Source organism: Lepidochelys olivacea, assembly GCF_965140295.1.
Source record: "Lepidochelys olivacea isolate rLepOli2 genome assembly, chromosome: 7".
Classification (NCBI taxonomy): domain Eukaryota; kingdom Metazoa; phylum Chordata; order Testudines; family Cheloniidae; genus Lepidochelys; species Lepidochelys olivacea.
Window position 1 is genome coordinate 125,530,152 of NC_140417.1, and position 19,027 is coordinate 125,549,178.

A 19,027-nucleotide genomic window follows, 5' to 3' on the forward strand; every position below is an offset into this window, starting at 1 on the left:
CACCCCCTCCCCGCGCCGCCCCCTCTCCATGGGCCCCTCTCGCAGCACCCCCTCCCCGCGCCGCCCCCTCTCCATGGGCCCCTCTCGCAGCACCCCCTCCCCGCGCCGTCCCCTCTCCATGGGCCCCTCTCGCAGCACCCCCTCCCCACGCCGCCCCCTCTCCATGGGCCCCTCTCGCAGCACCCCCTCCCCACGGGCCCCTCTCGCAGCACCCCCTCCCCGCGCCGCCCCCTCTCCATGGGCCCCTCTCGCAGCACCCCCTCCCCGCGCCGCCCCCCCCACGGTGTCCCAGCCCCGCGCAGGCTGTCCGGGACCTGTGTATTTGTTGACCCCGGCCTCGGCAGCCACGTCAGCCAGCACCACGATGCCGCGGGCAGGGTCGCTGGCGGTCACGTCCATCTCCAGCAGCGCGTGGGGGCCCAGGTTGCCGTTGGCGTAGTTGGCGATGTAGATGGCATATCGGCCGGAGCCCTGCGGGCAAGGGGCGGGTGGGTGAGGGCAGAGCTAGGCTGGGCAGGGCCCCCCCGGCTCGCCAGCCTGCAGCCGGCTGCGACACCCTGGCTGGGGCAGCAGCAGGCCTAGGAAGGGGCTTCCCTTGATGGAGACGCCTGGGCCGGGCAGGGTCCTGGGGGCAGCCTGCGGGCTCTGGCCAGCCCCGCTGGGAGCGGATGAGAGTCCCGCAGCAGGGGTGGGGGGTGGCGTGCGGGCTGCAGCCGTGTCAGGGCCCCGGGCCCCACGCGTCGCTCGAGGGCTGAGCCTGGGGCGGGGGAGCCACTCGAGGCCCTGACCTGGCAAGATTCGGTGTCTGTCCGGCTGCCCCCCCCGCATGCTGGGAATGCTCATGCTGCATCCCCCCCACCGCCCGGGTCCCCCACTGCGCCACGGCTCTGCCCTGCTGCCCCCCGTGTCGCAGTCCCGCTCCCCTCCACCTGCCCCCACCTCCCCCAACCCCGTTCCTCCCCAGTCCTCACCCCATGGTACAGCCCCACTTCCCCTTACCTGACCCCCAAACACCCCACTCTGCAGCTCGGCTCTGCTCCCCTGCCACCTACTACCCCACCCCACTCCACCCCCCCACACCCCACAGCTTGGCTCTGCACCCCACCCCATCCCCTGGGTAGGCCCTGCTCCCCCACACTCCCCGCCCCCCTCCCATTGTTCCCCTGCAGCAGCCAGGCCCTGATTTAGTGATAATCCTTGGAAAACAAACAGCAGGAGCAGGAGGAGGAAGAAGAAAGAGCAGGTGACAGGAGCATAAATCACCGAGAGCCGGGAGACAACTCCAGGGCCCTAACAGCTTGGGGGGGGGTGGAGGAGGGAGCTGGGGCCCTGGCAGCCGGGGGGGCACTTAGGGGGCAGAGGGCCGAGGCCAGGATGGGAGAGGCTCGGAAGTGCCACCTCATCCCCACACAACCAGCGACAGCCTGCGAGGGGGGCGGGGGGGAGTTTGGGGAACAGAGCCTGATCTGGGTGGGAAGGAAGCTCCCCCCACGCCCCCATGACCCCACTGCGCCCACATCCTCAGCCCCGAGGGCCACCAGCCGGGCTTGCTGCCCACTCACCGCCCTGTCCACGCAGGCCACCGAGCGCCCGGCGAAGCGGCTGGCCACTGCCCGGTTCACCTCGTCGCTCAGGAGGTCCTCCCAGCGCCCCGCCCGGAACTTGAACAGCTTGTCCGTGTAGGTGGCCAGGCCTGGGGGGGAGAGAGGGTCAGGGGGGCGAGTGGGGGGCAGGCCCCACAGAGGCTCATTCATTCTTTGCTGAAAGCACAAGTGTGCAGGGAGAGGAGCAGGGGAGGAGCTGGCTTGGCGTGGATCTGCCCGGGCAGGGGGCAACGTGTGGGGGGGCGCTGCAGAACCCCCACTGTACTGCCCTGGGGAGTCCACCAATGTCACAGCACCCAGGCCCTGCTCTCTGGAGCCCCCCAGCCCTGCCGGGGCCCCTCAATCCCGGCCCCTAGCCCCCGCTCGCCTTTCCAGGGGGCTGGTGCCCAGTGGGGCAGGGGCCGCACCAGCGGAGAGCTGCCCGGCAGAACGAACTCATTAAGGTGAGCTGTGCAGAGCCTCGTAGATCAAGCAGGGGAGGGGGAAATCAATGGAGGGCCCGCGGCCGCAGGCCAGCCGACAGGAGTAATGGGACTGCTTGATTTAGGGACAGGCAACGCGCTGGCAGCTGCAGCCTGGGTAATTAGGTGTGTCAGGAAGACGGATCCATGGTGAGGAGTTCAGGTTGATGGCCACATGGCCCCCACTCAGCAGGGCCCCTGATGCCAAGAAAAACAAGGGGGGACCCCTCTGACGGGGGCCTGTGCCCTTCCCATGGAGCCTGGGGGACCCCATTTCAGACACGCATCCCCGAGTTGTTCGTGGCTCCGAGAGCAGCACCAAAGCCAGGCCCGGAGGGCCCCTGCCCCAGCTCAGAGCTCAATGCACCGGGGCCCAGTACCCCAAGGGAGAGATGGAGGCACCCAGCAAGACTGGGGGCCTGGCAGAGCATGAGTGGGCCCAACCCACAGAGACCCCCCCCATGACCAGACCCTCCCAGGCAGGGACAGGCTGCCGTGAGCTCCAGCTGCAGTGGCTGGGCAGGCTGGCGCTGCCCAGCGTGCCGGGGACTGTCTCCAAGGCAAGACACTGGGGCCAGGTGTTCGGAGGAGATTCCAGCGCACAATGGCCCTGCCCAGGCCGTTAGCGGGGGAGGAAGGGCTGTCAGGCCCTTGGCGAGCCATTGGACCTGCCCGTCTCACATGCAGCTGAGGGCACTGGCAGGCCCCCATGACGCTGGACTGCCCCCACCGCGGCAGCGACTTGACACCGTCACACCCCTCCCCACTCCCTTGCAAGGTGCCCCATCACCGCCCTGGTCACTGCAGGGGCAGGCCGAGGCCAGGGGCACGTGGAGCATTGGGCAGACTCCTGCAGTGCCAGTCGGGGGGCCAGGCCAGGGCAGCCAGGGGCCATGGCCTGCAGGGAAGCACTGGCCCCTGGAGATGGAGAGCAGGGATAAGAGGCAGCTGCCCTGGCCTTGTGCGAGGGGTGTGAGATGGGCAGCCGCCTCAAATGCCATGGCAGGAGTGGGGCATACGAGGGGTTAAGAGATAGCCCCTGTCGCTACCCTGGGGATGGGGCTATGGGTCAGCCCACCCCCCGCCTGGTGAGCAGCACCCCGCAGCACCCCCTAGTGCCAGACTGGGGGTACTGGGACATGCACCATGCACCCCTCTCCCCGTTTCTCTTTGGCCCCAGCTTGACCCTAGTGCTGGCTCTGGGGAGAGGGCCCTGCACTGGGGCCTCCCCACAGCTCCCCCGTGGGTAGGGGACCCCTGTCCCAGCAGGGCCTCAGGGACGGTGGGCCCGGGCGCGGCGGGGAGGGCTGGGGGCCGCAGGCGCTGCTGACTCAGCGGCTGCGCTGGCTCCGTTTCCCGGCCGTGAATCAATGGAGTCACTCGACTGAGAAATTAACTCCAGGCTGCAGCCATCCCTCATGCGCCGAAGGTCACGGCAGTGCCGCCCGGCAGGCCCAGGGCGGGCGCCCCCGACGCCTCCAGGGACCTCCCCCCCGCCCCCCCATGAATTCCCAGTCCAGAGCTGTCGATGCGCCCTCCCGAGGACCCCCAGGCCTCTGATGCTCAACACAGGGACCCCCACACCCCTAGCCATGTGGGGTGGCATAGGGGGGTGGCTGGGGTTCAGGATCCATGGGGGGGCTGGGCAGAGAATGGGGGGCCAGCTCCATGGCAGGGGGTGCAGGCTCTGTGGTGGCGTGGAGGGGGTGGGCCACATGTTCTGTGGTGGGGGGTGCAGGGACCATGGGCACTGTGGTGGGGCGGGTGGAGGAGCCATGGGTTCTGTGGCGCAGGAGGTCCGGGGGGGGGGTTGACCTATGGGCTTGGTGGCGTGGGGTGCAGGGGGCCCGGGAAGGGTTTGACCCATGGGCTCGGTAGCACAGGAGGTCCGGTGAGGGGGGAGGGGGGAGGGGTTTGACCCATGGACTCGGTGGCGTGGGGTGCAGGGGGCCCGGGAAGGGTTTGACCCATGGGCTCGGTGGCACAGGGGGCCCAGGAGGGGTTTGACCCACGGGCTTCGGTGGCACAGGAGGTCCGGGGAAGGGGGAGGGGTTTGACCCATGGACTCGGTGGTGCAGGGGTCCCGGGGAGGAGGGGGGAGGGGTTTGACCCATGGGCTCGGTGGTTCAGGGGTCCCGGGGAGGAGGGGGGAGGGGTTTGACCCATGGGCTCGGTGGCTCAGAGGATCCGGGGCGGGGGTTGACCCATGGGCTTCGTGGCGCAGGGGGTCCCGGGGGGTTTGACCCCTGGGCTCGGTGGCGCAGGGGGCTCCGGGGGGGTTTGACCCCTGGGCTCGGTGGCGCAGGGGGCCCCGGGGGGGTTTGACCCCTGGGCTCGGTGGCGCAGGGGGCCCCGGGGGGGGTTGACCCCTGGGCTCGGTGGCTCAGAGGATCCGGGGCGGGGGTTGACCCATGGGCTCGGTGGCACAGGGGGCCCCGGGGGGGTTGACCCCTGGGCTCAGTGGCGCAGGGGGCCCCGGGGGGGTTGACCCCTGGGCTTGGTGGCGCAGGGGGCCCCGGGGGGGTTGACCCTTGGGCTTCGGTGGCACAGGAGGTCCGGGGAGGGGGGAGGGGTTTGACCCATGGACTCGGTGGTGCAGGGGTCCTGGGGGGGGGAGGGGTTTGACCCATGGGCTCAGTGGCTCAGAGGATCCGGGGCGGGGGTTGACCCCTGGGCTCGGTGGCGCAGGGGGCCCCGGGGGGGTTGACCCCTGGGCTCGGTGGCGCAGGGGGCCCCGGGGGGGTTGACCCCTGGGCTCGGTGGCGGGGGGGGGGGTGCAGCTCACCCGAGAAGGCGTTGTTGGTGTTGAGGAAGTAGATCTCCTCGCGCCCGTCCCCGTCGATGTCGCAGGCTGTCACCCCGATGGCATTGCCCTGGCGATCCCGCAGCGCGTAGTACGGGGAGCTGCGCTCGTCCGGCGCCAGATTCACCAGCCGTTGCCGCGCCCGGTCATACTTCAGCACCAGGTTGGGCCCATTGTACCTGGGGGGGCGAGCGGGAGCGCTGGGGCAGGCATGTGGGACCCACCCTAGCCTGTGCCTTGGGGCTGGCTGGCAAGGCTGGGTCTGGGCCCCCAGAGGGTTTGGGGTGGCCCTAAGGCCCTTTCCTTGAAGCCCCCACTTGAGCCCTGCCCTGGGGAGGGAGTGGCACCGCCCGCCTGGTGCCAGCTTGGAGGGCTGCCGGGCGCTCACCAGGGGCTGCAGGGAAGAGCGTCCCCTCCGCTGCCCTGGGGATGGGGGCAGCACGGAGGGGCCGTGGCGCTGGGGAATGGCTTGGGGCAGTCTCAGGCTACGTGGTCCCCGCTGGCCCAGGAATCTAGAAATCAGCAGGAACCCCTGGAGAGGGCTGGGCAGGACCAGGCTGTGCCCAGCCCCACGGGGAGACGGACGCCCTCTCCAACTGCCCCCCACAGCAAGCCCTGGCTGGCAGGAGCTCGTTCCCTGCACCCCCAGAGGCAGGAGGGCGGCAGTGGCTGGGCAGGAAGGAGCAAGCGGGGGTGCTGCTGGTTGAGGGGGATCCTGGAACAAGCTGGGGGTGGGGGTGAGGTGCTGGGCAGCTTCTGCCCCTAACTGAGCCCCAGAGCCCCAGCCAGGAGGGGAGGATCAGGGTGGCCACCTCCAGCCCTGCCACACAGCAGTGCCGGGGCAGGGGGTCCCAGCCGGGCAGCGGGGGGAACTGCAGGCGTGGCCGGGGGAGACAACCCATGCCCCCCCACCTCCTGCCAGGCCCTGGGAGGCACCATGTACCCTCGCTGCAGGATCACCCCCATCACGTGGCCCCTAACGGTGGAGGGTCACTGCCCACCCCTCTGCCCCACATGGCCAGGCCACGAACGCAGTGGGTGCTGCCCGGGCCACCCAAGTGGCCTGCTGCTGCTCAGAGATGCCACTCCCTGGCATGAGTGAGGTGACTGGCCCCATCTGGCCTCTGCCCTGCCGTGGGGCCCACAGGCTCCAGCAGACAGAGTTGTCCGCTCCCCCCGAGCACCCTGCCAGCACGCAAGGAATCAGCTGGGCGCAGCAGCAGGGCTGGCCCCTCTGCTCACCACCCCAGAACTGGCTGCCCCAGGCAAGGCTCAGTGGGGCTGGGCCCCCCAGCTGAGGGAGGAGCAAGACTGCACCATGGTCTCAGGGCAGGGGAAAGCACGGCACAGTGAGGGGCAGCCACAGGGGGCCGGGCCCAGGCCCACGGCTCCGGTGCCAGCGATCCAGGCGGCTGCCCCAGAGGGAGAGGAGCCTCTCTGGGCTCTGCTGCCCGGGAGGAAGCCTGGGCGCTCGGGGAGAGGGTGGTCGGGCGCTGGACTCAGCAGCTCCCCCCAGAGGCTGCACCTGCCAGCCCAGGGCACGGCTGTGGACAGGTCGGGGCGCTGCCCTGCTGGGGCCCCTGGGGCACAGCCTGGGCGAGGACATGGCCCAGTGCCAGGAGCGGAGCGTTCGCCCCTCTGCAGACTCCGTGCCGTGCCCTGCCCCTCTAGGGGCAGCCCTAGAGCAGGACCTGGGAGCCACGGCAGCCGGCCGGGCAAGGCCCCTCCACAGGAGATTTGGGAGGCCTGGAACAAGGCAGACCCCGGCTGAGCTCTGCCCACCCCGGAGGGGCCCTGCCCTGCCCTCAGCTCCAGTAAACAGTTACCCAAGTGGTGTCAGGGCTGGTTACACAACCCTCCTTCCCGCGGCTGCTGACTCTGCTCCGCATGGCCTGGGAGGGGAGCAGGCCCAGCTCCCGGGGGCGGGGGGCAGGGGGAGGGAGGAGCAGTAGCCTGCACTTCCAGCCCAGCCGCACCCCCCCAGGAACGCAGACTACCCCCCCTGCGACATGCCTGCCCCACGCGGCGAGAGCCGAGGCCTTGATGCCCCAGCCCCCGGGAGCTGGGGGTCCCTCCAAGCAGCCCGGTCAGGGCGGGGCTAAGGGCCATCGTGGGATTGGGGGGAGCACTTCCGGGGGTGCTGCTTGGGCCTCTCTTGTCCAGGGGATACAGGCCTCAGGGACAGTGCTCCAGCCCCACCCCTACTCCTGGGTAGTGGGGGCAGGCCAGCGGGCGCTGTCCAGCATGGTGAGGCCCACGTTCCCCCACACTGGACCGTGGCACGGGGCACTGCTCGTGGGGGAGCAGTCGAGCCTCCTGCCACCCAGCCAGACCCCCGTGCCGCCCTAACGAGGGAAAGCCCCTGTCCGTCTGCTCGGCGCGATCGGTCACCACCGCCCAGCACCGCTGAACGAGCCGGAGCACGGGGAGCAGCTGCTTCTGTGCCCGGGGGTGCATGGCCACTCACGCTGCCCTCACCTGGAGACACCCACCCAGGGGTGCTGCGGGCAGCCAGGAGCTGTCCCTCTGAGATAATCCGACTCAGGCACAGCAAAGGCTGAGGGGGGGAAGAAAGGGGGGGGCAGCACCTCGGCTGGGTGAGGATGGGCATTTACAGGGCCAGGTCTTACCCAGCCAAGCCTCAGGCAACAGCAACAGAGCTGGGAAACCCTCCCCCACGCTCCCCCCGCACCCTGCCCCAGCTGACCAGGGTCCCCCAGGGCAGGGACAGACCAGTCCTCAGCTGCCCCAGGGTGGGGGCAGGGCACAGCTGGAAGCCAGAGCCTGGCACACAGAGACCACGGCAGAGATGGAAACTCCCTGGTCAGGCGCCTCCAGCCCGACTGTCTGATGGGGCCTTCGCCAGCCGGGCCCCCAGCCAGATCCATGGGCAGGGGAGCCCATGGGGCATGCTGTGGGTTCCTGCTGCAACGGGGCCCAGAACCCGCCTTCAAGTGCCCACAGGTCCCAAACGAGGCCACACGGGGCAGGGGGGGCAGGGACCTCAGCCCCCTGCAATGGGTGTTGGGGGGGCTTTAAACACTGAGCCCCGGGTGTGACTCCGGCTCTCTCACCTGCCACAGCCTCTCAGGCGGTCTACACTGCCATTAGCCCCACCGCGAGCCTCCTCCAGCCCCTGGCCGATGCAGGGCACGCCAAGCGGGTCGGCCGCGTCAGCAGGGTTCTGGCCTGGGCAGCGCGGCTCTCGCTGGGCTTTGCTGGCTTCCCTTCTCCCCCTGCTGGCGCTGGGGGGCCTGGTGGCAGGGCCACGACAAGGGTCTGGGGGTGATACCCAGAGATCCAGCTCTGGGGCTGCTGTGGGCGGGAGGAGTGAGCAGCAGGAGGGCTCCGCGCAGCAGCTAGGGCCCAGGCAGCCATGCCCCGCAGCCGCTGGACGGGGCTGGCAGGCCTGGGTTGTGCGGGTATCCGTGGGGGATGGGCCGAGGGCCACGAGATCCCCAGACCTAGCTGGTTACGTGTGCAGACACCCCTGAGCACGCACCCCCCCACACACGCAGTGCTGGCAGGTTCCCTCCCTCGCTGCACCACCGCCAGGCTCCTCCACAGCCAGCTCCCATGGGTGCTGCAGAGGACGGGGTGTGCAGGGAGCAAAGGGCTGGCCTGCACCCGGGGGCCCTGCTGAGGGGGCCACAAAGGGCTATACAAAACCTCCAGCCCATCAGCAGCACCACAGGTGAGTGGGGCCCCAGCCCAACAGGGATGAGCTCCTAGTGCCCTGCAGAAGGGACCTGGAGGCCAGGGCACCCTGCCACCCTTCCCGCGCCACCCCCCTCTCCCACTGGAGGCCGAGTGGGTCATGGGTGGGGCTGAGTCCCCGAGACAACGGGCCTCTCTCGCGGGGCGGGAGCCCCACACGGCCAGGCTGGGGAGACATGGCAGGGGCAGAAGGGCAGCCCAGCGTGCCATGGAGAGTCCCCTGGAGACTGGGCACGGGAGCAGGCAGCCAGGATGGGAGCTCAGCTCTGCCCCATCCCATGCCAGGGTTGGGCACCCGAGCCCCGGCCCAGCCCCAGGGAAGAGGGAAGGGTGGGACCGGGAGCACCAGGGACCCTGCTCTCCCCCCCCCCCGCTACCCACCCTGCCACCACGATCTCCAAGTCCCCGTCGGCATCCACGTCGGTGACGGCCACACCGTAGTTGAGCTGCGTGGGGTTGCTGTCGTAGTCGGGCGGGAGGACATGGCTGGTGACGGCCGTGAACGTGGCCTCACCGCGCGGGGAGCCCTCGCCGGGCCACGCCAGCCACAGCAGCAGCCACAGCATCCTCGGCACCTGGAACCAGACCCATACGGGGCTCAGCCTGGGCCACACCCGAGCGCCTGGCCCCCTGCCCAGCCTCCCGGCCCTTTACCCCCCCCGTGACAAAGCGGGACTGTTCTTAATGGTTCCTCTGAATACTGTAGGGGTGCCTCAGTTTCCCCTAGCCAGTTCTTAAGTCTCTAGGGGGTGGGATAAGGGGGTGTAATGGTTGCAGAGCAAAGGGCCAGGGTACATAAATGGAGACACCCTGTCTCCTGGCCGCTGATGGCCTGGGCCCTTCCCCCTGACAAGGTGAGAGCTAAAGGGCTGGAGAACAAAGGGATCTGGTGACCTCCTGGCCCGGGAAAGGGACAAAGCCCAGAGGAGGAGGGGCTGGAGAGAGTTTCAGTTTGGGGCTGGCTTGAGACATGGAGTGAAGGGCAGATGGGGTTGTCTGGCTCATGGCCCCCCCAAAATGGGCCCGGCTAAGGGGTCCTGTTCTCTGCACCTAAAAGCTCTGTGTTAGACCATGTTCCTGTCGTCTCATAAACCTCTGTTTTACTGGCTGGCTGAGAGTCACGTCTGACTGTGGAGTTGGGGGGCAGGACCCTCTGGCTTCCCCAGGACCCGCCCCCCCAGACACCAGCCAGAGCACGCTGCTGTTTGACCCTCCACACCCACCCCTTGCCCCTCAGCTGCCATCACGTCACTGCCCACACCCTGCCCCCAGGCCCAGCTGCCCCAGAGTTCAGCCCCTCAAAGGCCCCCAGGCGGGGAGGTCAGCGCTACAGCCAGCACCCAGGGCTGGGCTACACCCCGGCTGCCTGTCCACACTGGCCTGTGCCCCCAGGCAGGGACTGGCCCTGTGCCCGGCTGGCCCAGGGCAGGCAGATGAGCCACTTGTGCCGAGGGTGCAGCTGGCTCTGGGGAGGCCTGCGCCATGTGGCGCCCAGGTGGCTGCAGTGGGCCGGGGGTGGCCGTTTTCTCAGGTGGACCAGGCCCCGGGGACCAGGCGAGGCCGCTGGGGGAGCACGGCCACAGGCTGCGCAGGGCAACCAGACAGCGAGGTTGGGCCGGGAGACGGGCATGCCCAGCCCAGCGCAGCGACCGCAGCACGAGCTCCCCAGGCCCTGGCCTCACAGCCCCGGGGACACGGCTGAGACTACCATGACCTGAGAGCCCCCAGCCCATAGATTGGGCAGCTTCCCAGGCTCCCGCACCCACAGACCTGGCCAGCAGGCACCAGCGTGGCTGGGCCTGGGACCCATCCCCCCCTGCAGCTCCCCCTGGGCCGGAGTGGGGCTGTTCTTGTGGCCGAAGGCAAATGGCAGGGCTGCAAGGCTGGCCAGGGGCCCACGCTGTCTAGCAGGCCGGGCTGAGCGAGGACAACGTGAGCCAGGTCATACAGAAGAGGAGCGTCCCAGACCCAGCACCGCTGGGGGCCAGGCCATGCAACGGCAACTTGCCCGGGAAAAGCTCCCGCCTGCCCAGGCTTTGCATTAGCTCTCACCCAGCGGAGGGCACTGGCGCCCGTGGGGCAGCTCCACAGAGCCCTCGCACTATGCCCAGCTGGACCCGGACAGGGCCATGGGGCAGGAGCAGACCCAGAGCAAGGCAGGCAATGCAGACAGTAGCCCTGTGATGCTCTGTAAGGAAGACGTGCTCTGGCCTGCGTGTCCCAGATCCGTCTCACGAGGGAGAGCAGGGAGAGAAGGGCTCAGCTGGGCACAGGCTGAGTCCAGCCTTGGGGAGCTGGCCCGGTGGGTGGGGAGGGGAGTAGCAATCTGCTCAGCGGGGGTGGGGACACAGCCCAGTGCGGGCAAAGGGTGACCGGCTGGAGCAAGGGGACGGTCAAGGACGCCGGAAGGAACCGATTCCGCACGCAGCGCCGTTAACAGGTGGAACTCTCTGCCACAAGACCTGCAGGGTGTAAACAATGAGACACCTCCATGGCTCATGAGCCCATCCCCCAGGCCACCCATCAGTGAAATGCTGACGGCTGGGAACCCCTGGCGGGGCAAGAGCCAGCCACTGTCCCCGAGGGCAGCAGCCCCTTCCTGCACAGCGGGAGGCCCTCTGCCAGGCCTGGTCTACCTGTGTTCTGGCAAGAGCCGGGGGGGACAGGAGCCTTGGCAACTTGGCTCAGCCAGCCGGGCACGGACACCCCTTGGCAGCGGGCGCAGGGGATTTCCCGGGGATAGGCCGGCTGCAGCAGAGCCTCTTGGGCAACGCTGGGAGGGTGTTCAGGGCTGCGGACGCCAGCCGGTCCCCAGGAAGGCCCAGATGGCCATAGGGCGAAAGGTCACCCCGGCCATAGGAGCTGCCTGGCTGGAAGGGGCATGTGAATGGCAGAACAAGGAGGGGTCCATTCCCAGACTCCATGGATTCAAGCGCCCAGGTGTTGTGATTCAGGGCTTGTGGCAGAGTTGGCTGCCTCCTGAGCACCCCCTTGGGGCCTAGTGTGGTGCTGCAGTGCCCTGCCTCAGTTTCCCCATGTTTCTGGCTCTCTCAAACAGTTCTCCTCCAGGTTGGCAGTACCCCTTGCTGGGCTGGATTTATTCCAACAACAAAATCATTCCCAAAAAAGCTTTTACACCTGCCTCCTACCTGTACTCCCAGCCTTTCCCGCTGGGGGCCCCAGGCCTTCCCCACGAAGGCACAGAGTTCCTGGCCCCTCACTCCAGCTTCACTCTGGTGGTGTCCCCCCCGAGGACCCCCCCTCTTCACCACTTACCACAGCTCTTCCCAGGGGAACTGGCTCTGCCGCACCCCAGGAGAGGCAGCAAGGAGGAGATGGAGCACCAGTCCCATCTCCAGGTGCTCCAGGGCCTTGGGAGTCCCTGAGATGACCCCACAGCCACCCGGACCCTCGCTGCTGTGAGCCCCGGCCCGCAGCAGCCAGCATGGCGCTAACACCCTCCCCAGGGCATGGAGGAAGTGCAGAGTGGGGATGCCCCTAGGAGGGGTCAACTGCCAGGCTGGAGCACCGGTGAGAGCTGCCCCCAGCAGCCCTGGCCCCGAGACACCTAGGGCAGCTCAGCCACCTGCTCAGCACTCACGGATGGGGATGCCAGCAGCCCCTCACACGGCACCACCATCAGCCCAGCTGCTGGCTCTCCCCCTCCACTCAGCCAGGACCAGTGTCTTCCCAGCCGCTGAGCTTCACGCCCAGGGCACATCCCTGAAGTCAAAGGACTTTGTCTTGCAGCAGCGCCAGCTCTCAGCGGCTGGCACGCTCAGGAGGGCTGGCTGGCAGCTCCCACTCACCCACGGCTGGCAGACTCCAGAACCTGGCCCAATCTCAGCACGAGAGAGATTTGTGGACAGCATGGCTTGGAGCCAAACGGGACGTGTATGACGGTAGGGTCGAGGCCCCAGCTGGGACTGGGCTGAGGTGCTGCACAGACAGGGCAGAGCTGCCCTCACTCAGTGAGTTCCCAGGGCATGGGCACAATGATTCCCGGACAGCCGCTGGATCATTGCAGCCAGGGTGGGGTCTGTAGTAGAAAATTCCCCAGGCAATTCCTAGAGGGGGAAGCCAGAGCCCCTGAGAAGGAGCTGGTCAGTCCCAGCCAGGCAGCAGGGTGCTCCCAGTAACAGGCCAGGCCGAGTGTGACACTTTGTACCACATGGGAACACTCTACACCCCCATGTTTGTCCTTATAAGATTGTGTGGTATCCAGTGCAAAGTTTGTCACATCAGGTGTCTTCGGAAGGCTCATGATGCCCTGAGCAGTATTATAGGTTATATAGTTACACATACATACTTATGAGGCTGAAAGTGTGTCCTCACGGCTTAAAACAAGCCCAGGCAAAAACTCTCCAAGAGCATAGAGGCAGTTCACACCTCATCATGGCAGGTATGGAACAAACCCTGCCCAGCCCCACGGGAACAAAGGACGCTGGCCTAGGTGGCAACAAAAGGATCTGTTGGACTCTGGAGTGAGTCACCCCCCTTCCCATGGCCAGTTGGGGACTACGATGAGGTAATGCTCACCTGACTCTGAAGGGGAGGGGGCAAAGCCAAGAGAGAAGAACGAACATGATAAAAAGGAGAGACGTTTGCCATGCTCTTCCTCTCTCTTCCATCTATATCCACAGACACCACCACCAAGTGACTGAAGCACTGATCAAAGGGGAGAGCCTGGCTGAAGGGCAACCAGCCAGCCTGTGGTGAGAAGCATCTAAGTTTGTAAGGGCACTGAAAGTGTTAAGATCAGCTTTGAATGAGTTTTGCTTTTATTTTGTTTATAAGCCAAAATATAAGTCAGACTTGGTCAATCACTTAATAAATCTGTTGGTTTCTTCTATCTGAAGCAGCGTTTGGTTTGCAGCGTGTCAGAGACTCCGCTTGGGATAACAAACCTGGTATGTCAATTTAACAAAGAAATCGACAAACTCATAAGCTTGCAGCATCCAGCGGGCATAACTGGACTCTGCAAGATGGAGGTTCCTGGGGTTGTGTCTGGGACTGGAGGTATTGGCTAGTGTCATTCGGTTGCACAATCCAAGGAGCAGCTGACATGCCAGAGGCTGTGAGTGACCAGCCCAGGCGTGGGGGTTCTCACAGCAGAGCAGGGTCAGGCTGGCTCTCAGTCACGGATTGGAGTGACCCAGCAGATCACTGGTCCAGATAACATCGGGGAACGTCACACCGAGCCATTCCCGTGGCGCAGCAGCAGCTCCTCTGGGGGCATAACACAGCCTCTTGGCTCCGAGCCAGAGGGACACTGAGCAGAGCTGTGTGCCCCTTGGCCCTTTGCCACCAGCTCCAATTCCCTCAGGGCCAGCGAGGCAATCACCAGAGGGCCTGGCTCTTAGCCCAGGGACGGGCAGCCCCACAGGTGCCCCAGTTGAACTCAGGCCAGATACCTACTGTGGGGCAGTAACAGAGGCCGTGCTCGGCCGGCCTGAGAGGCCGGAAGGACACCCCCCAGGAGATGAGGGCTGGGTTTGCCGAGTGACTCAGGCCGTGGCCTGCAACCCTGGGGGTCGATTCCTGGCTCTGCGGCAGACCGTGTGGCCTTGGCCAGTCTGTCGCTCTGGCCGTGGGCTGCCCGGCCTGGTGGCCGGGGCGAGGGTAAACAGAGTACTGTTGTGAGATGCCCAACACTATGGACCTGGGGGCTAGAAAAGCCCCTCCCTTGCGAGGTCGTGGGGAGAGATGGGAGCGGCTGGATCACCCTGTGCAATACGGGCATTCGATGGAGGTTCATGGCTCCCCCCCGAGACCAGCCAACAGCCGCCCGTGCTGTTGGGGCCCATTAACAGGACTAGGTGTGCATCACAACAGAGACAGGCGGGCAGCTGGATCCCCTGGGCTCAACCTGACCAGCCGCTGGCAGGCTCAGGACTCGGCCTGAGACTAGCTTGTCATTACCTGAGAAAGGAGGATGTGATCGGCACCGAGCGCGGGGCCAGCTCATTGCACACCCGGCCCTCGGATTTGGCTAATTAAACTAATACATCAGAGGGCTCCTTGGCAAGATTGGGAGGGAAAAGCCCATTAATTAGCAAAACCTGTCACACTGCACACACCTCCACCTCTACACCAGCCCCTCCCACACCATCCAGCCCCAGCCCAGCTCTGCCCTGGGGAAGAGGCTCATGCAGGAGGCAGAGTCTGCATGGGCAGGTGGCAGGACAGAGCCTGGCCCTTGTGGGTGCCCCTGGGCAGGGGGTGCTGGCACCCCCACACTCTGGGCAGTCCCTCGCTCCCTGAAGCTCTTGCTCTCTCCAGCTTGCCCCCCCGCCCAGCTGCAGGCAAAATCCTCCAGGGCTGATGGAGTCTTTCCAGGAGGGAACAATGTCCCTGATTGGCGACAACAGGCCTCCCCAGGGATCCGCTCCTTAGCGACACCCAGGGGGGCGGTGTGGCCTGGAGCCAGCTCCCTGCTGGGGGCTGCGCAGGACCCTGGGCTGGGAGAAGCCAAGCACGTGTCCCATGGCTCCCAAGGGCAGCCAGGTTTGGCTGTGTGGAGATGGAGGGTGCTGTGCCCAGCACCTGCAGGCTGCAGCCTGGCTCTGCCCGGGCCCCATGCCGCACAGACCCATGGCCAGGCTCGCCTCAAAAAAACACGTCTCCCGGCAGCCTCTCAAAGGGCTGCAACCCCCGAGGGCCTGCAGCTCCCACTGACTGTGCTCAGCCCCATGGGCCCTACCCTGGGGCACCTGCTGCAGGAAACACGGGCAGGACGGGGCCCAGGTGCCATCAGAGATGATCCCGCAGGCACGGGGTGGGGCCGGGGGCAACCTGCAGCAGGGGCGGGGGCCGTGTCCCGCAGCGCAGCTCTGCGCGGCCCAGCAGCAAGGTCACAACCCATAAGGACAGGGACGGCCGCCCCATGCGGCACCGTCTCGCTCAGCAGTCTGTCCATCCACCCCAACCCCAGGTGGGACCTGGCAGGGCTGGGGGCCGAGTAAGCAACTGAAAACAGCCCCGGGCCCAATGCCAGCAGACCCCTGGGTGGCTGCCCCTGCCCTGACCCCCAGGGAGTCAGCCCAGCAGCGAGCGGCATCATGCCACGGCTAGGCCCAGAGCTGCAGCCAGCCCTTGGGCCCAGACAGGGGGACCTCACTCCTGCATGGGATAAACCCAGAGCCAGAAAACAAGGAAGGGGCAGGGAGGGGCTGGGCAGCCTGGGACCCAGGCCAAAACAGTCACCCTGACCCCTCCCCAGTAACCCAGCCCAGCTGCAATGGGGTTCCCTTTGCTGGGGACAATACCCCCAGGCTCCCACCTCTGCCTAGTCTCCCCCCCCCCCCCCAATCACACTTCCAGGGCAGGGAACAAAGCACAAGGGGCAGACCCAAGGGCCAGATGTGGGGCTCAGAGCTCCTGGGCAGCCTTCAGGGCCGGGAAGGGCATGAGGCTTCACCCTCAGGCAGGAGGCAGAGGTGAGCCTCAGAGAGTTCTTGGCCTGGCTCTAAGCCCAGGGGCAGCCATGGGGCAAGGCCAGAGAGAAGAGGGGCACAGGGAGTAGGGGGTGCTGGACTAAGCACCACCTCCAGGGCAGGGAGCAGCCCAGTAAAGAGTGCTGTGCTGGCCTGGCCCGGCCCATGGGGCCCAATCCTGTGGGAATGGGGGAGGCAGAGACTGCTCTTTGAGGCCTCCCTGGGGGACGCCAAGGGGGAGCGAGTGGCAACATCCCAGCCCCCCAAGGCTCAGAGCAGACAGGTCACCTAGCACTGAGCTGGGGTCACCTCTGCCAGAAGCTGGGGCTGGAAGATGGGATGGATCACTCCACCATGCCTGGTTCTCTTCTCTCCCTCTCAAGCTCCTGGCACCAGGTGACTGACTCACGGCTCTCTCCTGTGGGCAGTCCAGGTCCCACAGCCCCCCAGGTAGCCCCAACCTCTCCCACCCCCTCCAGAAGCTGCGCCCGCAGGCTGGATCCCTGAGCATTCCAGGTGCCCGGGCAGGGGGAAGCACAGCCCAGGCCACCCCAGCCCCACCTTCTCAGTGTGCAGGGACCCCACCCCAGGTGGGCTGGGCCAGGTCACTTCCCAGCCATGGGGACAGTCCAGCACCCCTCGCAGCATCCTGGTGAGGTCACAACTCCCCAGCCACCGCCTCGCCCCAGTGAATGGCATCACAGAGCACCACGCAGCCACATGCCATGACCTCCCAGCACCCCAGGGGGGTTACAGCCCCCCCGCTGGCAGCCCAGGGGGCTCATCCCACCCAAAGCTCTCCTGCTGGTCACGTCCAGGCACCGCTTGGAACCAGAGCCCAGCAAAGTGCCAGGTACCAGGTGGTGCCGCAGCGAACCCAGGTCCCAGCCCGGAGCCTGCAGATCCAGCCCAGGGCTGCAAGCAGCTGGTCACGCTGGACCCCGGCTGGAGGAATCCGCCAAGCGCCGACAGCCCCAGGGTGTTCGGACCCCCAGAGGCGCTGCCAAATGCCCTGGCTTGGCGTGGTCTCCATCGTATCCAGGGGCTATGGTCTGGTTCAGTGGCTCTCAGCCCCCCCATACTACACCCTGCTCCAGCCCCCCACTGACCCAGCCGGCACGGTCCCATCGCTGCACTGGGCAGCTCTGAGGGGCTGTAACCGGCAGAACCTGGATAGCCGGCTCCCCCAGCCAGTCTGGTGCCACTCAGCCCCCCCGGCTTTGGAGCCCTGGGGCTCAGCCAGCTGCTAATGCAGTGTGGCGCTGGGCAGTCACCTTTAGCATCCGAGCGCCAGCCCGACGGGACGTGGGCTCCTCGGAGGAGAGCGGCCACTTCCACCTGCAGGCTGCCCGCCAGCCGCCCGCTGTGCCAGGGGACTCTGCGGATAGAGAGCCCCCAACCCCTCCAAAGGCCATCACCCCCCCATGCCCTCCCATCCATAACCACTCCCTAGCATCCCTCCCCATGCCTGTCACCCACCCCCTTCCCTTGGCCCCAGAGCCCTACCGCCAGCCACACCGCCTCCTTCCCCATCAGCCCCCCTCCCCAATATCCCTCACCCCAGCCACTGCCCCCACCCCATGGCAGCCCTTCGGGGAGCCAGAAGAGAACTTTGCCCCAGGGGCTACCGAGCCCCCCACGCCCCGCCGCCTGCGCCCATCCCCGTCGCCTCCTGCCCAGCCTCGGGGAACCTGACCCGCCCACGGCTACTCACGGGGCCTGGCGCAGCCCGCACGCTGCTCCCCGCTGCCGGCCCGGCTCCCGCGGCTGCAGCCCGGCCAGCCCCGCGGACCACTTATAGGGAGCCGGCCACGGCCCGGCGGCCAATGGGCTCGGGAGCTGCGCCGGCGGCGGCCAATGGGGAGCTGGGAGGCGGGGCCGGCGGCGCTGATTTACTACCCGGCGTGGCAGGAGCTCTCGGGGCCCGGGCGCGGAGGGGCGGTGGGAGCCCGGCGCTGCCCGGGCGGGTCCTGCACCCCGGGGCGCTGCGCTGCGCTGCGCTGCGCTGCGCGGCGCTCGCAGGACGGTAGCACGTGGCCCGGCAGCTCCCGGCCCCTGGACCCCCAGGTGCCCCCCGCACCCAGCGCTGGCCCTTTGCCTTCCCTTCCCTTGCTGCCCGAGGTGTGGGGCTGTCAGGCGAGCGCCCTGGGGAGCAGTCCTGGAGCCAGGGGCTCGGGGCGGGAGAGGCCCAGCCTGGTGGGGGGAGCCCCAGGGGTGGGGACGAGGAGTGGGGGTTACTCGCTGGTTGGGGAGGGGCCGGGGCGGGGGTCTGGAGCCAGGGCAGCGGGGGGAGTCTCCTGCCATGGGAAGCCAGAGCACAGGGAGGTTCCCACCCGTGTCTGAGCCTGCAGCCCGAGGCTCAGTCCTGGCCGGGGGGTGGAAGATGCTGCTGGTGGGATCCCGCCAGGGGCTGGGCCCCACGGTCCCCAAGGCAGGCCCCGTGCAGAGCCTTGGCCCAGCCGCCGGTCGGGCCCTCGGGTCTCGCTGGCCCAGGTGGCTTGGAGATGGGTTTGGTGATGGGTGAGGAGCTGATCCCATGGCAGTCCCACTGGCCTGGCAGCCGGGAGCCGGCCAGTCGCTGGGCTGCCATCTCCATCCCCCACAAACAGAAACAAGGCCACACGTGCGGGACCTGCACCCTTCGCTGCCCGCGGCCGATAGCAGCACTGCCCGCTGTGCCCGGTGCTGCCCGGACTCCTGCGGCGCAATCTTTCCTACCCAGAGGGAGGAGGCAGGACTGTCCCCCCCACACTGTACGGGGTGCTGGGGCTCAGAGAGAAGCCAGGAGCTGCCCGAGGGTAGCAGGGAGTTGGCGTCAGAGCCAGGAACTGAACCTGGATCACCTTAGTCCCAGTCCAAAGTCGGAAGCACCCGGTCTGCCGTAGCAATTGTCCCCATGCCCGGCCCCTGCTGCCGCCCTGCGCCCGAGCACTCCGCCGGGTGCACAGGTGTTTGGGGCCCAGGAAGAGGGCCTGCCCCAGCCACACACCCGCTCCGGGCGCCACA

General features: G+C 67.4%; 1 protein-coding gene across 3 annotated transcripts in view; it reads right to left on the reverse strand.

Moving 5' to 3' along the window:
* The window catches only part of CRTAC1 (cartilage acidic protein 1), a 38,138-nt gene extending 20,340 nt beyond the window's left edge, over positions 1-17,798 (reverse strand). For all 3 annotated transcript variants that reach the window (XM_084635310.1, XM_084635309.1, XM_084635308.1), the window contains exons 1-5: positions 17,736-17,798; positions 8,967-9,160; positions 4,851-5,047; positions 1,563-1,693; positions 315-471 (exon numbers count right to left, since the gene is read on the reverse strand). In XM_084635310.1, the coding sequence (XP_084491436.1) occupies positions 315-471; positions 1,563-1,693; positions 4,851-5,047; positions 8,967-9,151 (670 nt within the window). In that variant the 5' untranslated portion in view covers positions 9,152-9,160; positions 17,736-17,798. The remainder of the gene's footprint in view (positions 1-314; positions 472-1,562; positions 1,694-4,850; positions 5,048-8,966; positions 9,161-17,735) is intronic.
* Positions 17,799-19,027: the final 1,229 nt, after the last annotated feature.